The sequence below is a fragment of the Nothobranchius furzeri genome, chromosome 2, assembly GCF_043380555.1.
Source record: "Nothobranchius furzeri strain GRZ-AD chromosome 2, NfurGRZ-RIMD1, whole genome shotgun sequence".
NCBI lineage: Eukaryota > Metazoa > Chordata > Actinopteri > Cyprinodontiformes > Nothobranchiidae > Nothobranchius > Nothobranchius furzeri.
Genome location: NC_091742.1, coordinates 22,922,588 through 22,940,901, shown reverse-complemented (window position 1 = coordinate 22,940,901; position 18,314 = coordinate 22,922,588). Strand labels below are relative to the sequence as shown.

Sequence of the window (18,314 nt, the reverse complement as noted above, 5' to 3'; positions counted from 1 at the left end):
TAGTGCATAAAAACTAAACGTAGAGGTGCGACGAAAGATGTAGGAGAATACCCTAAAATATTGCAATATTCCTTATGATACTGAATCAATGTTCAAAAGCAGTGTATCAGTCTTACTGTATTTTAGCCAGGCAAGCCATCCTCTATATGTGAATATATAGTCTGGCCACAGTCCGTTGATGAATCTCAGTCATGGGGGGGGACCTTCAGTTGTCCTTCAAACTGTCTCCACGTGATATTGGATAAGAAACATTGTGACATACCACTACAGATGTCGGTCAACGAGGCAGTCCACCATACTCCGTCAAAAAGATGCAAATACATCCTTTTTTTCCTAAGTAAATTTAAGTACCTGTATCTACTTTTGACTCGAAGAAATGCCCAAGTCCAAAGTTAATGCCAAAGCCAAAAGAGCTGTCGTCTTTTTTGTTTTCTGTAACATCCCACTCACCAACAGAGTGCTGTGACTGGCCCATCAGACCAATAGAGCGATGTGATTGGACCGCTACGGATGTCAGTCAGCGGGGCAGTCCATGGAAAAAGCAGGGAGAAAGATGAAAATACATTGTTTTTTCTAAATAAACGTGATGTGATTGGTCAGCCACAGCACTGGCTGGGGCTGTGGAGATTCCAATGAAGCATTGGACATTAGAACTACTTGTGAACTACTTAACCTTCCCCTCACCCCAATCCTACCCTTAAGGTCACAGTTACTGACCTTAAGGTTAGGATTGGGGTGAGGGGAAGGTTAAATAGTCGAATAACGTCCGTGTGACCGCGGGCGTCAAACAGTGACGCCAGCGGAGGCATGTGTCCCTGCGTGTCCCTGATCGTCGTCTCCTGACGTGCTGGGGCATCCCGAATCATCATATATTGACGCTTGGTCACACGCGTCATATTTGGACGCTTTGGGTGCGAGAATGTGTTGGTAAAACAACAATGGGCCAAATGTTTAGCAGGTTCAATAAAAATGTACCAGAGAAAATAGATTTACATTTATAAACATCTCTGCTACAGAGCTATTGTAACATTTACAGTTTTTAATTGCATGCAGACACTGTGCAAAAAATAAAAATAAAACAACAAAAAATACCAAATAAATTCTCCCGTCCTTTTATCCCTTATGAGACAGAGTTGCCAACAGAAAATGCAAACTTAATAAAAAAAAAATTACTTGCCGACACACACACACACATATAAAACAAATTACTGCATCATAAAAACACATTTCACATTAAACAAAAACATGGTTAAAATGATGAGTTAGAAAAATAATAGCAGCTTAGTTCGATGGGGATCAAATGAAAAGCCAGAAAGCTGCCAGTTCTTTCTGTTTAAAGTCAAAAGTGGGACACAGTTTTAGGAGGAGCCTTCAGTGCAAACGTGTAAGAGTGAACCCAAGTCTGATAAAGATGGAAGCTTTCAGGGCTGAGTTCAAGGAGGTTTCAAGGTGCCTCCAATAAAAATCCACCGTAAGACAATTAAATCTTGGCACATGATGACAAAACGACAAAAATTACTTTCTCTGTGCAATAGTTCAAGTAAGTTAAAATTTCTGCAAAATAGTCTTCTGTAACACATCCTGTGGCAGTACCGAAAGAGACGACAAAATACAGGTGACATACAAATACACAAAAAGTACTTTTCACCTTAAACAGCTCTCCAGACACGACAGCACTCTACGCAGAGAGGACCTCTACTCACCAGTTCAGGTTCAGATAGGATCTAATCCCTCCATTGGTTACAATTTGGACCACAGTTGGAGCAGTCTCATTCTAGATCTGTGGTCGCGACCATTTCGCCCCAAAGAAGTCCCAATGTGAAGCAACAAGTTAAATATCCTAAAGGGCCGTGTCAAAGACCTGTTCCGACGAGCCCTCCTCCATGTCATCCTCAGACTGGGACGCTTTGCGGTTCAACTTCTCTGTGGTGGAGGATGCAACCAGGTTTCCATGGATGTCGTCTTCATTGAGCTTGGTCCTGCTGCTGTCCTGAACAAACTCCTGGATCTCCACGGGGAGCCGTCGGAATTTGTCTTGGTATTCCTGGTCCAGATCACTCTGCATCTGCGAAAATACAAACAAAACTCTCAGCTGATGCTAAAGATTTGTATACAAAAAGGGAGAATGCAACTAGAATGTGTCAGTAGATCCAGATGGTGTTAAAAAGATCACGCAACAGTTTGAGGGCTACAGCTTCATGATGTCTGGACTTTATTGCTTCTCAAAATGTAACATGTTATTAAACCTGGTATTTCAAGAGCTTTTGTTTCTCTCTTGTCTCTCAGTTAATGCAAAGTGTTATTTTAAAATCCCTGCAATAAAAAGATCCAATCTTCTGATTTAAATAACCCAGTGTCCATAAGATGGAATTCATACTATATATGAATTTCTAATGTCTTATTATCCTTAATTAAATGTAATTAACATCTATCATAACATAATGGCGAGCCAGCCAGGAGCCGAACCTAGAATCTTCTGATTTAAATAACCCAGTGTCCATGAGATGGAATTGATACTAGATATGAATTTTTAATGTCTTATGGTCCTTAATTAAATGTAATTAACATGTATCATTACAAAAATGTAACATGCTTATTAAACTTTGTATTTCAAGAGCTTTTGTTTCTCTCCTTTGATTAAAATGAAAAAAATAAATAATCCTGTATTTTCACATATGATGTCCGTAAATTTTGATGAAGCTTTTTGATACCAACAACGCGCACATTTTCGAACGGGGGGAAACTTTATTTTAGGTTTTATGTGAAAATAAGTCCAGGACTACAAATGTGCTTCACAAAAGGGACGTCATCGAACCAGACAGGGAGAAAACTGAGGGAAAAGGGCTGTAAATTCAGCAAACTTCCCACAGGAGGACAAAAAAAAAACCACAATAAATCTGTCCATTTGGTAAGTAGCAGCTACGCTAGGGGAGAGCAGATTATGTGGTGACGTCACAAATGCAACATGCCGATTTCGAGTGTGTAGTCATGCTAATCACGAACATTTACAAGCTGATAAATCTCAAAGTACGTGACTGGCGTTGTCAAAAAACCCATCATTACTTTTCATTTAAATGTCAGTACAACATTTGTGCGATCCAGGGCGTAAACCAAAGTGGATTCGAAAATAACGCTTTTAGCCCTGTTGACTTGCATTCATTTTTTTATTCTTTCGGGGACCCATAAGTCCACTGGAAAAGGAGGAGACTTAGGCTCCCTGCTAGCCACTTGTCATTAAAGCAGAAATCAGGAGGGGGTTTTTCCCCAGAAGGCACCATCTATAGGCAGAAAGATACATTTAATCCTATTCTCACGTTACACAGTTTTTTTTTCATATATGTGTATATTTCAAAGACTTGTCCATAAGAAATGTCCACAACTCTGCATCTGTCAAGGTACGTCTGCAAACGCTCACATCAGCTCTGTGATTGACATCTGTGTGTAGGCGGCTGTTTGATGCTATTGGCTAATGCTGAGGAGCACTCAATTCAAATTGCATGGGACTCTACAGGATATATTGCCTACATTATATCACAGTACAGAGCGAGTCAATCACTTTTACAGATTTCTAAATGAATCAGACCTAATTCCTGAAAGGAGGAAAAAATCCAGGGATTTACTTGCTTTTAATTGTGGTTACGTATGTTTATCACAGCTGGCTTGCGTAACCTGCGTCGTTTGAAGCACTGTTTGTGCGTGTCTGTTTAAGTTAACGCAATGTAATCACAAGCTGCATAACTGGTGGGGAGTTGACAAAATGAGCGAGACATACTCGCCATTGTACTTCCAACAATACTGCTGCTGGTTTTTTTTCTGTTGTGATCTCAGAATTAACCAGCTGCTTATCCTTTCTACTGCAGCCATGTTTGTTTTGTTTGCGCTCTACAAATCCGCCAGTCTATCCAGTCTGAGTTTGGTACTATGCCCCCTAGAGGAGTCCTCCAGTACTGTGCGCAGTGCAGCAGCAAGTATGTGAACAAGACGCAGGCTGCGTCAACATGAGGTTAAAAAACAAGTATAATCCTAGCCTAAGACCTTAGGACTTACAACCTAAACAACTGCTGAAGGAGAAGAGGGTAAATGTGGGATTGCATAATAATTCTTTCTGGCTTTATTAGTACGAGACCTCATTAGCATGGGTTTAATTTTTACTTTTTCACTTGTTATCATTAATAAGAGCACACAGAGATTTAGACCATGTAGGAGATGGCCTTCACCCTTCACCTGTTTCCTTGCTGAGCACACGCAGCAGTTTGATCCGCGGAGACCAACCAGGATTCTCCCTGCTCCCACGCACTAAATACTCCCTCCCCTCTCCTAGACTCAGATAGTAGAAGATGTTTTCTCCGAGGCATAGACGCCCCCAATGATTACAGATGACAAGATTGTATTCATTTCATTGTGAGCCAATAATTGCTGTAATGCTGATTTCTGTTTAACTACACAGCTGGCTCCCAGGGGAGGGCAGTAATTAAAAGAAAAGCTGCTAAGATGAATAGTGTCAGAGTCTCACTACTCACATCAGTATAACAAGGGATCAAAAGTACCTGAGTGCAGAGAGAAAGCACAAAATGTTGGCAGAAAATTCGGCTCCTAATCAAGATTAACGCCCGCCCTCAAACTAAACAGTGAACACAAACAGTCCTAGACTGAATGGCGGAGGAACTCTGAGCAAACACTGCTGCCATAAATCTGCGCTAACTCCGTTTGTGTACCTACAGGTTCTTTGAATAGAAAATAATCTATAGATACACAAATTTGAACAAATGATTCAAGTACGTCCAGTTCAGTCTCCGGTCTTTCTCAAGAAACTATCCATCAATGTTTCATTTCACTTTCTATTAAGGGGATTGATGATCCTGTGAAAAGATAAGATTAGGAGATGCCTATTTTCCCCCCAAATTCTCTCCATTTTACTAGGAATGTTTGATATCTGCGTTTTTACTAATATCCAATATATCAATATTGTCTGAATCTGAGGTAAATAACAGCACATACTTTAAAAGAAAAGGTTTGAGAACCACTTCTCATTTACAAACACAACCTAACCTCCTGTCATACATGTTTAAACTTTGTCCTTAAAGGGACTTTACAGAGTTTTGAATTTTTAAGCTCGCGATTGCCCCCTCAGGCCAAAAGCGTAACGGCAGCTTCAATAGTAGGCTCGTGCACAAGGCGCGCATGCTGTACGTGCACACTCCTTAACGAAAATTACAGCTGAGACAGTCCCATGTGTGTGTGGCCCGGAGGACAGAGGACAGGAGAATGTGCAGCTAATTAATTAAATAATTTGGTTCTGTACCTTTCTCTTCAGCACAGCCGACAAAGGATTATGATGGGTCAGTCCTCCAGCGTGCTGAGATCATTCCCTTCCCTTGCTTGAAAAATTGTTCCAAAATGAAAGTTGAACCCACATCTTTTTTTATCTGTGAATTCAATGCCGTTCGGTGAGTCTCAAATAAAAATTTGGGCATCATACTGTAAAAAAATATACCATTAATGTAAAAAATGAACTCTAAACTATATTCACATCCAGAATCGAACCCGGGTCTTCTGCACGAGAGTCTGACATCTTACTAAGTAAGCTAAAGCACCAGTGATGTCTTTTGTATCTGTTACATTTATATCCTTGATGACACCTGAAACAACGTTCAAAGAACAGTTCGGAGCGAAAATGGCTATTTTGTTGCTAATTTGCAGGAAATATCTAGAAGAAAGTTCTACAGAAAGTAGCTAAGGGTCCTCAGAAATGTAGCTAGCTTTGTCACTAGGCGTTAGGAACATCGACAAAGACTAAAGCTACAGATAGCAAATGCTACGGGCTATGCCTGAGCGTGAACGCGCATGAAGCAGCCTGCTCGACCCGAGCATCTCTCTTTTTCTGTGATTTTACAGAAAAACAGGCAATCACAGTAAAAATGCCAGGGCTCATTCTACAGGACCAGGGCATTGCAGGAGAATGAATGAAGAAGACATTTATTATTTCTATACATGTTTTGGCTGTCAAACTTCCATAATGTCCCTTTAATTAATTTTGGCAAGACAGAAAGTTAAAAAAAAACTTTGGAGGTGTTGGTTATGAATATGAATGCAAATTAGTGCAAAATTACAAACGAACTGAGATGTGATCGACGTTGTTTCTGACTAAATAATGACAGGAAAAGGTCTCAATTTGTCTGTAGTTACATTATTTGCGCCACGTCATCCAGCCATATAAAAATTTTGCAATTCAACCATATTCTCACTGAAACGTACTTTCAAGGAATCTTACATTTCAATTAATATCAAAAAATATTTTAAATTGCTTAAGATTCTGTTCAATTTCATTCCAACTCTACAAATGAAAAATGTTTACTAGTTCATGATGATGAAAAAAAAAATGGCTTAATATCTCTTACAAAAATTCTTCATGATTTAAAGGAAATATGTAATTCTTTCTTTTCTATTTTCCAAAACCTTTTTAGACATATAGCTGCAACAACCCAATAAATGCCTAGAGCTGAAATCACGAAGTAGTTGTTGAGTTAGTCAAAATACGTTTTTTTCCCCCCAACATGTTCTGTCCTGGCAGTAGAAGCAGACAGAACGGTTGATCTGGGTGCCTTTACATGCCAGAGCAGTTTTACTCTACCACAAGAAGGATGTGGGATATTGCTCCTGTTGCGCAGTAGCCTTTATTATGTTTGAAGCATGCTTATGGTCCAGAGTGGGCAGGCAGAGAGAAAAGAGACACGCAACACAAACAAGGAAAAAAGAGGGAGGGGGAATGAAGGGACAACAGTACACAACAAACAGACAACAACCAATACACAGACAAGACAATGGGGTCAACATAATATGAAAAAAAGAATAGAAATCTACAAGAATAATGGAATGGAAACTGTTGATGGTATTGTCCATATTTATAGTAGCACGTACCTGTGTGTGTGTGTGTGTGTGTGTGTGTGTGTGTGTCTATTTTCTAGAATATATTCAAGCATGAGTGTGTATGTGTGGCTACCTATGTATGCAGGTATAAGCTGTGTTTATGTGGATCGCTTCATGTTTGTGGGTGTCTGAAAGAGTGTTGTTTTGTTTTTGTTTCTTGTTTTTAAATGTTGTGTATGTGCTGATGGAGGAGCTGCTCGAAACAGTCCAAGTCCCACCAGTGCCAGAGTCCGGGGCCACGCACGCCCCCAGGAGCCGATACCCACCAATGGAAGTACACCAGTGAGCCAGCCCAAAGGACAGAGCCAAGGGAAGAATGGATCCCAGCTACAGGATGTTAGGGCACCAGCCCCCAGCCAAAGGGAACCCATTTGAGGACACCAAGGCTGGAGCCCCCACCCCAACAAACTGTCGCCCCCACCGATACAGGCCAGCCCAGAGCGAGACAACCCCAAGCCCCAAGAGTCCACCCCAATCCCCGCGAAGCCAGCCCAGCCCCGCCCCCCCCAGCAGAGTGAGCACCAACCCCCCAACCACGCTCCCAACCCAAAGGGATGAAGAGGATGGTAGTTGGAGAGGGCACCCTAGAAAAATTAAACTTGGGGGGCCGAGTAGTGGAGGGCCCTCCCCTTTCTGGATACATCCCCCATGGCAATAGGCATCCCAAGATACCCAAGATCCCAAGCCAGCAGCCACCCACTCACCATGCCAGCAGCATGGGCCAGGGCTCAGACCATACCCTAACCTTGTGGGCACTCATCCCCACCCACCCACCCACCCATCCATTCCTGCAACAGCCCTAAGGCCCCGCAGGCAGCTCCAGATCCTCAGCCCCGCCACTGGCAGAGGGAAGAGGGCAGAAGCAGTCAGCCATCACCACTCACCCACAGGTGGACCAGTGTTGTGTGTGTGTGTGTGTGTGTGTGTGTGTGTGTGTGGTAATGTAAGTTAATGTGTGATGATGTATATGTCTAATATGCAGTAAAACTGTGGGAAGTGAGTGTGCAAGTGTGTAATTCTAATCAAAGTGAAAACAAACTGTCAAATCATCTCTCGTACAAAAAAACACTTTGTGTCGATAGAATGATGAATCAAACGGCGTCACAGCCTTGCATTTTAAACGTACTGCTGTTCCCTGTGCTGACAAAACTCAGACATAATCATCTGATAAAACAGCAACGATTACTCAGTTTCATGGTTTGCTGCCAGATTGTCTAAACAAAAATCTAATTTCAGAGAAATATTTCCTCGTGAACACCGACATAAAATTCATGCACTGATTGTAATCCTTGAAACTCCAGCCAATTTGTGATTGAAAGGCAACAAGATCAATAGTACATTCGGGAGTGTGTTCCATAAAGAGAGACAGTGCAGATTTAATCACGCTGATGACTCAAGTAGCAACAGTATGTGATGCAGATAGTGTGAAATGAAGCAGCTCTTGACTCTCTGATATTTGGGAGCGGCAGCCTACAGCAGCGCCTGCTCAAACCCCCACCAAGCGCTGCATTTCAAGGTCACCTTCTCTGAAACATGCCCTCCTCCTTTCATGCGTCTCTTTCTCTCTCTCTCTTTTTTTGCCTTTCTCCCTTTCTTTCTGCGGGTTTACAGAGCAGACACATCAAAAGCAGATGGCTAAAGACACACTGTAGTGATACAGGGCTTTTCCTGCTTGGCTTTGCGGGTGACCTACTTGAGAAGAGGGACGGTCTGCACGCACCACCTTGTGTGTTTGTGTTTGTGCAGCTTGTGTTTTAGTCTGCCGGACAGGGCACAAACACCCTCTGATTAAAGCTGTTATCTTTCTCCAATCTGATTCCAGTCACGAGAGGGAGGCAGGGGGTAGAGGGGTGCGGGGAATGGCAGGCACCCGCAAAAGGTGTGTGTATGTCTTCTCTGTGTAATCAACAGCTCTGAATCAAGCAGAGACGTCTGTCTGTTGGAGCTCGGGTGCTGACAGATGAAGAATTCGATTCCACCAAAGGAACAGCTTAGGATAAACTAGTCTTACTGAACGGCAGGGTGATGGCTGGATAGGGGGCAGACAACTAGAGCTGAGCTGTTGTTTTCAGCATTTTCCTGATATGTGGCTTCTAGGGGAGAGTGTTTTCAAGAGTCTGGCAATATGATATATATCACAAAAAAAGGGAGACACAATACGATATTTTGCTATTCCAAAAGCCAGACGATATGTACAATTTTTAAAACTGAATATGATTGGACAGCTAAGACCACTTCCAAGACACATCCAGTGTTTTCACGAGATCTTGTTGCTCCGTCAGAATGAAGGCAGTTGAAAATGCTGCCACCTAGTGGTCGAAGTTTGATTAGCACCACACACACACAAAAAAAACTGTCAATGTTTACGTGTCAATAAATGATACACTGCTTTCAAATCTCAATTGAATATCATTATTTTCTTACATCCCTATGCCTTTATTCAAATTGTTTTTTTTTTCATTTTGGCGGTAATAAAATATTTTTTCTTACGTCCATGCACTCCATTTCATTCAGTTTTTCTAATTTTATTTTTTCATTTAAATTAAATAAATGAATAAATAAGATCTAAGGAAATATTAAAAAACGCACATCAGTGAAATAATAAAAGTGACGTGTGTATTTTCTCTGGCAATAGGGGGCAGTCTATTCCTAAATCATTGCAAGCAAGCAGTATTTTTGTGTTCAAGTATGACCTTACCAACGGATGGCCATAGGGAGCTTAAGTCATGCCCATCTACTTCCGGACCATGGGTCCCCATAAGAACAAAATAATTAATGCAAGTCAAGGGGGCTAAAAACGTTAATTTTCGAATTCCACTTATGTGCCATGGATTTCACGTATGATGTCCGTGAATTTTAATGATGCATTTTGATACCAAGAAAGTGCTTATTTTCGAACGGGAGAGAAACGGTAAGTTAGGTTTTGTGTGAAAATAAGTCCAAGACTACAAATCAACACATTCTCACACCTAAGGCATCAAAATATGATGCGTGTGACCAAGCCTCAACATATGATGATTCTGGATGCCCCAGCGTGTCAGGAGACCACGATCAGGGACACGCTGGTTCACGTGGCTCCGCTGGCGTCACTGTTTGAGGCGCGCGGTCACACGGACATTATTCAACTATATAAGGTCACAGTTTATGGACCTTAAGGTTAGGATTGGGGTGAGGGGAAGGTTAAGTAGTTCACAAGTACTTCTAATGTCCGTCTCACCACAGGCGTCGGACACCGACGCTCTGGGACGCTGCGTCAGCTGTTTGTCCCTGATCGTTGTCTCCTGACGCATTGGGGCATCCCGAATCGTCATATATTTAGGCTTGGTCACAGCGTCATATTTTGACGCCTTGGGTGTGAGAATGTGTTGTACAAATGTGCTTCCCAAAAGTGACGTCATCGAACCAGACACGGAGAAGTTCAGCAAACTTGAAATCCGTCCGTCATAAATCTGGCCACATGGTAAGTAGCAGCTAAGCTAAGGGAGAGGAGACTCTGTAGCGACGTCCCGATGTATAATTTGTAGTCATGCAAATTACAAACTTTTACAAGCTGATAAATATCAAAGTATGTGACTGGCATGGTCAAAACCCCCATCATTAGTTTTCATAAAAATAGCTGTAACAACATATGTTCGATCCAGGGAAAGTGGTTAGAAAATAGCTCTTTTAGCCTTGTTGACTTGCATTCATTTTTTCGTTCTTCCAGGGATCCATGAGCCGACCGGAAAGGGAGGAGACTTAGGCTCCCTATTAGGGTCATACATCCATGGGAGTGTAACCTCCAGCAAAATAACAAGCACATCAGGCCCCTTTTATCACTGGCAACGAGCGAAGAGGTAAGGTAAATGTGTAAAACAACATTTATGAATGGCCAAAGTTTTATACCCGTTTGTTACAAATCAGTAAATGCTTTTTTTGTTCTCATGGGCTTGCATAGAAGAAAACACTGCATCTAATACGGCGTCACCCAGACACTTAGACCCGCTCCCATGTATTTTGACACAACTTTTATGGTTATATGTTACGAAGCTGCCAATTACGGCTGCAACAACTAATTGATAAAAATCTTTTTGTTGTGTTTTGCAACTTTTCTTCGTCTTGTGCAACCTTTATGTGACAGTCAATGCTCGCAGCTCATCTGTAGGCAGCAGCAGAGCAGACCGAAGAGAGAAAGCCTGTGTTTTGATGAGAAATGACAAACTAAGAACATGGCCGAAGCAGGAAGACCTAAGAAAATAAAAACTTCTAAAGTTTGGGAGCAGTTTGTGTTTAACAACGCTAAGACCTTTGTTACTTGCAACATGTGTAAATCAGACATGGTGCGGCACAGAAGTACGAGGGTGATGATGCAGCATCTAAAATGCAAACAAGTCTGAGTCATCAAAGAGGAAGGGGAGAGCTCAGTGCCTGGGTAAATTGTGAAAGACTATGTTAATTTCTAAAGAGTAATACACCCCTAGGCCTGGATTAATTAAAATCGTAAGCCAGGGCTGTTGATGGAAAAAAAACTCTGTGCCATTAACTATTAACACATTTTTAGACGTTGCACTAGTGCAACATCTTTTCCAGTTACTTTTGTCCCCAGAATTTTATTGAACAAAGGTAAGTTGCTTGTTATTTTTTAACAAAGATGCTTTTTACTGGTGCACAATCTGCTAATCTACTGTAGGTGTGGAGGAAAACAGAGAAATCAGCAAAGACTCAAAGACAGAAATGGTCCAAGTTCAAGTCAAAAGTGTGTTGCAGCCCTACCGCCAATATTTTTCAACAACCGGGCATCATTTAATTCATCTTCAACAACATTTTGATGGTAAAATCTACACATTGACACTTTAAACTTAATGCATTTCAATTTAAAATAAAAAATGTGGAGAGCCACGAGCCCAGCAATCTCTTCAGGCTCTGAAGTCCACTGAAACCTGAAGGATATTGGAGTTTTTTTCAAATGACAGAGAATTAAACACGTTTCTTCTCTCCAACACCTACACTGCAGCCCTAAATCTAATCTCCAGACAATTTCACAGCAATTCACACCTTCAAGAATGTGACCAAAACATCTCTCTGGTAAACTGGGGCAACAAGGACCCTATCAACATTTTGGAGTGAGAATCAGGGGAAAATGCAAGGATGATAGTAGATTTGTTTGCTATCTGTGTGCTTTGGCTGTGTCTTGTGTCTAAATAAACCATTTCCAGCAGTATCGGGCTCAAGCAGGGTTCAAAACTAAACCCAATTGTCTCCAGGTGTGGTGAGAGATCCACACTTAGACAGGTCCTTCACAGCTAATAACCATCCACCCACACATTCATTCCTATAGGGACATTTTAGATCCATCTGTTAAACTAACACTCTTTTGAACCATGGGAATAATAAACAACATGCTAACATGCACACTATACAATAAGCTAACATGCACACTACACAAAGGAAATAAGACATTCTTATCGTCAAGCAGCAGTGCAAACCAGGGTTATTGTTAATGAAAACTAATGAAATTACGAAAACTAGAAATTTTTTTTTTTTGTTAAAGGGACTTTACGGAGTTTTTAATTTTTATGCTCCGGATTGCCCCCTCAGGCCAAAAGTGTAACGGCAGCTTCAATAGTAGGCTCGTGCATGAGGCGCGCATGCTGTACGTGCACACTCCTTAATGAAAATAACAGCTGAGACAGTCCCGTGTGTGTGTGTGTGTGTGTGTGTGTGTGTGTGTGTGTGTGTGTGTGTGTGTGTGTGTGTGTGTGTGTGTGTGTGTGTGCGTGTGTGTGGCCCGGAGGACAGACTACAGGAGAACGTGCAGCTAATAATTAAATAATTTGGTTCTGTACCTTTCTCTTCAGCACAGCCGACAAAGGTTTATGATGGGTCAGTCCTCCTGCATGCTCAGATCATTCCCTTCCCTTGCTTGAAAAATTGTTCCAAAATGAAAGTTTAACCCACATCTTTTTTATCTGTGAATTCAATGCCGTTCGGCGAGTCTCAAAATAAAAATTTGGGCATCTTACTGTGAAAAAAATATACCATTAATGTAAAAAATACACTCTACATAAACTATATTCTCATCCAGAATCAAACCCGGGCCTACTGCACGAGAGTCCGACGTCTTACTTGGTGAGCTAAAGCGCGAGTGATGTCCTTTGTATCTGTAACATTTATATCCTTGATAACACCTGAAACAACGTTCAAAGAACGGCTAGGAGGGAAAATGGCTATTTTGTTGCTAATTTGCCGGAAATATCTAGAAGAAAGTTCTACAGAAAGTAGCTAAGGGTCCTCATAAATGTAGCTAGGTTCATCACTAGGCGTTAGGAACAGCGACAAAGTGGCACTGCCTCTCTCTGCTGCTAAAGCTACGGATAGCAAATGCTACGGGCTATGCCTGAGCGTGAACGCGCATGAAGCAGCCTGCTCGACCCGAGCATCTCTCTTTTTCTGTGATTTTACAGAAAAACAGGCAATCACAGTAAAAAAATGCCAGGGCTCATTCTACAGGACCAGGGCATTGCAGGAGAATGAATGAAGAAGACATTTATTATTTCTATACATGTTTTGGCTGTCAAACTTCCATAATGCCCCTTTAACTGAAATAACTATAAATGAAAATAAATAAATAAATAAATAACCTGAAACTGTATTGAGCATTAACAAAACTATCTGAATCTGTAGAGAAAATCTGCTTACTTTCCATGTTTATGTCTTATTCATAATTTCTGGTTATTGCTTTTTGTTTGTTTTTGCTATGTGCAGATGGCTCGTCGGTAAACGTTGAGCAATAGGTCTGCAAGAGTTGGGAAGAGACAGAGTGTACTTTGGGATTACTTTTACTGCTCTTTCGATAAAAGCAGGTGTCTTGTGATAGAACAGGATCATGCGGGGTGTTTCTTAAAGGGGAAAACCTCACAAATCTGAAGGTGTACTTGAAAGGTTCGCACAAGATTGCTAACCTAGCTGACTTCTAGAAGGTTAACAAGCATGCGTCCCCCTTTGCCTCGGGATCAGAAGGTTACACAAAATGTATTCAAAAGCTTTTTAATCACCCACTGATTCAAATCAGGTGTGTTGATGCACGGAAACATGGAAAACGTGCAGGCTGTGGCCCTCCAGGACCAGGATTTAGACTTTTGAATTTCGACCCCTCAGACTTTGTGTTATGTTGCGATTCTACAGATACAACTTCACATACTACCAAGAAACATAAGCATTTGAATCATGAATTCTGCTAACATAACCATATCATAAAAGGTTTTGAAATAGTTCTTCAGACTCCACTGTAAAGCAGGCCTTCCATACAGCTGCTTCTGAAATACGATACTGATGAACTGAGGTTTCTGCAGCGGTTTGCTTTGTCTTTGAGTCCAAATTATATATTTCAATTATTTAACTGTCAAAACTCTGAGCAATGGCTGCATGGTGGTGCAATTGGTGCTAGGTAGCACAGTTGCCTTGCAGAAGGGTCACAGGTTTAAATCCCATCTGCGTTTCATTTCTGTTTAGAGTTAGCATTTTCCCTCCATGTACACGTGTATATGTGGGTACTCAAGTGTATGTGGGAACTCAGGTGTATGTGGGTACTTAGGCGTATGTGGGTACTCAGGTACAAGTGAGTACTCAGGTATATGTAGGTTCTCAGGTGCATGTGGATACTCGGGTATTTGTGGGTAATTAGGTGCATGTGGGTACCCATGTGCATGTGGATACTTGGGTATATGTGGGTAATCAGGTGCACGTGGGTACCCGTGTGCATGTGGGTACTCAGGTGCATGTGGGTACTCAGGTATATGTGGGTACTCGGGTGTATGTGGGTACTCGGCTATATGTGGGCACTCAGGTGCATGTGGGTACTCAGGTATATGTGGGTACTCAGGTATATGTGGGTACTCGGGTGTATGTGGGTACTCAGCTATATGTGGGCACTCAGGTGCATGTGGGTACTCAGGTATATGTGGGTACTCAGGTATATGTGGGTACTCGGGTGTATGTGGGTACTCGGCTATATGTGGGCACTCAGGTGCATGTGGGTACTCAGGTATATGTGGGTACTCAGGTATATGTGGGTACTCGGGTGTATGTGGGTACTCGGCTATATGTGGGCACTCAGGTGCATGTGGGTACTCAGGTATATGTGGGTATTCGGGTGTATGTGGGTACTCGACTATATGTGGGCACTCAGGTGCATGTGGGTACTCAGGTATATGTGGGTACTCAGGTATATGTGGGTACTCGGGTGTATGTGGGTACTCGGCTATATGTGGGCACTCAAGTGCATGTGGGTACTCAGGTATATGTGGGTACTCAGGTATATGTGGGTACTCGGGTGTATGTGGGTACTCTGCTATATGTGGGCACTCAGGTGCATGTGGGTACTCAGGTATATGTGGGTACTCAGGTATATGTGGGTACTCGGGTGTATGTGGGTACTCGGCTATATGTGGGCACTCAGGTGCATGTGGGTACTCAGGTATATGTGGGTACTCGGGTGTATGTGGGTACTCGACTATATGTGGGCACTCAGGTGCATGTGGGTACTCAGGTATATGTGGGTACTCGGGTGTATGTGGGTACTCGGCTATATGTGGGCACTCGGGTGCATGTGGGTACTCAGGTATATGTGGGTACTCGGGTGTATGTGGGTACTCGGCTATATGTGGGCACTCAGGTGCATGTGGGTACTCAGGTATATGTGGGTACTCAGGTATATGTGGGTACTCGGGTGTATGTGGGTACTCGGCTATATGTGGGCACTCAGGTGCATGTGGGTACTCAGGTATATGTGGGTACTCAGGTGTATGTGGGTACTCAACTATATGTGGGCACTCAGGTGCATGTGGGTACTCAGGTATATGTGGGTACTCAGGTATATGTGGGTACTCGGGTGTATGTGGGTACTCGGCTATATGTGGGCACTCAGGTGCATGTGGGTACTCAGGTATATGTGGGTACTCAGGTATATGTGGGTACTCGGGTGTATGTGGGTACTCGGCTATATGTGGGCACTCAGGTGCATGTGGGTACTCAGGTATATGTGGGTACTCAGGTATATGTGGGTACTCGTGTGTATGTGGGTACTCGGCTATATGTGGGCACTCAGGTGCATGTGGGTACTCAGGTATATGTGGGTACTCGGGTGTATGTGGGTACTCGACTATATGTGGGCACTCAGGTGCATGTGGGTACTCAGGTATATGTGGGTACTCAGGTATATGTGGGTACTCGGGTGTATGTGGGTACTCGGCTATATGTGGGCACTCAGGTGCATGTGGGTACTCAGGTATATGTGGGTACTCACGACAGTTTGTTGGCATCTAGCGAGACCCAAAACTGGGTCTTGATGGTTCAGCATTTATTCTGAAAGGAACCGTTGCAGCAGATTTTTTCCAGCTTGTCGTTGGTTCTTTTGGCTGAAGAGGAAAGTTACGGATTGGCCACTCCGACAACTTCTATAGAACGTTTTGAACTGTGTTAAAGATGACGTGGGCATAGTTTTATACTTCGGATGTTTTGGTTTATGGTCGAATGAAAAGACGACAGATTTACCAAACACCACCAAAACCACGCCTCCGTCAGATCTGTCAGATTCTGATTGGATCAGTAAAAGTAATGTGTTGTCTCTTGACGCTACGTGAGATCAGTCCTAGTGGAAACATTTAAAGTCATATTACTTATTCTATTCTATAGGATTATAATAAAGTAATTAATATTTTGATTTCACAGATTGGTCACATCTTATTATTGACTAACACTTTGTTTGATTAGCTTTATTAAAAATAGAGTTATTTGATTTATTAAAAGGAGAGAGTCCTTTCTTCATTCTTCTCTTGAGCTGGAAAGAAGCAGTTTAGAAGCAAATGCATGAGACCTTGAGGCCATATCTCATGCAGACTAGTTCTGTATCAGAGGAGAGGGGGAAAACGACTTTTGGTGGAAAACAGTCATTTCATTCCGTTGCATGTGGGTACTCAGGTATATGCGGGTACTCTGTTGCATGTGGGTACTCAGGTGTATGTGGGTACTCAGGTATACGTGGGTACTCGGCTATATGTCGGCACTCAGGTGCATGAGGGTACTCAGGTATATGTGAGTACCTAGGGGTCTGTGGGCACTCCGGTATATGTGGGTACTAAGGTGTATGTGGGTACTCAGGTATATGTGGGTACTCGGCTATATGTGGGCACTCAGGTGCATGAGGGTATTCAGGTATATGTGAGTACTTAGGTGTATGTGGGCACTCAGGTAAATATGGATACACAGGTTATTGTGGGTACTCAGGTGCATGTGGGTACTCGGGTATATGTGGGTACTCAGGCTATATACGGGTACACAGGTTACTGTGGGTACTCAGGTATATGTGGGTACTCGGATAGACCTGGGTACTTAGGAATATGTGGGTTCTCAGGCGTGTGGTCACTCAGGTATATATGGGTACACAGGTGTATGTGGGCACAAAGGAAGCTAAAAATCAAGACTAGTATCTTTTGTAGTTATTTCTTAAATTTGAAGTGTGGTAAAAAGATGACAGCTCTAAGAACGTTGCAATTCAACATTGCTTGAAATTCCTGGAGGACGTTAAATCAGACCCCCAGTTTGACTCCAAAATACCTTCAGGAACATCTATCTGGCATGCTCTGTTTTTGCAGACACATCTGCACAAACATGATGTCTCATGAAACAGACGTCAGAAGAATGAATCTCCTGCACGCTCACCTTAAATGTTCAGTCTGAGTTTCAGGTTTGCTAACGGACATCCTAACAAGTTCATAGCAGTTTAGAAATTGGTTTCATCTTTTGAAATACAACTCTTAGTGTGAACTAAAAATAGACATAGCATTTAGAGATTAGAAGGAGCTTTCAAACCAATAACCATGAGAACCTGTCCATCTTAAGAGCTAACTGTTGACATGAATAGACTTTAGAAAGTACAACCTTTCAATCTGTACCTCATCTCTGGAAATTTCTGATCTGTCAACAAACTCCATATGCACACAGACACACACACACACACACACACACACACACACACACACACACACACACACACACACACACACACACACGCACACACACACACACACGCACACACACACACACGCACACACACACATACATTTATAGCTTTCTTAAAATACAGCTCTCAATGACCTTCTTCACCAGCTGTCCTCATTCTGAGAAGCTACCTAGGGAAGTGAAGAAGGCCTCTAAAGAGCCAAATTAATTCTTTGCTTTGAGCTGCTGCACTGTCACATAAAAACTTCAGATCTACACTTTTTGATGTGTAGAGGTGCCACAACAGAGTCCAATTAAACAGAATCTATGTCCAAAAGATGGGACATGGTCTCAACCTTGTCAGGTTTTTTAAGGAAAAGAGCGCTTGGGTTCAGATCTTTCCTTTTACT

General features: G+C 42.4%; 1 protein-coding gene across 2 annotated transcripts in view; it reads right to left on the bottom strand.

The window, feature by feature from the left end:
- Positions 1–1,614: 1,614 nt before the first annotated feature.
- The window catches only part of plcb1l (phospholipase C beta 1-like), a 196,247-nt gene continuing 179,547 nt past the window's right edge, over positions 1,615–18,314 (bottom strand). The window contains exon 33 of one of the 2 annotated variants that reach the window (XM_015948147.3): positions 1,615–2,065. In XM_015948147.3, coding sequence (XP_015803633.3) covers positions 1,841–2,065 — 225 coding nt within the window. In that variant the 3' untranslated portion in view covers positions 1,615–1,840. The remainder of the gene's footprint in view (positions 2,066–18,314) is intronic. The other variant, XM_070545047.1, reaches the window with a different exon arrangement.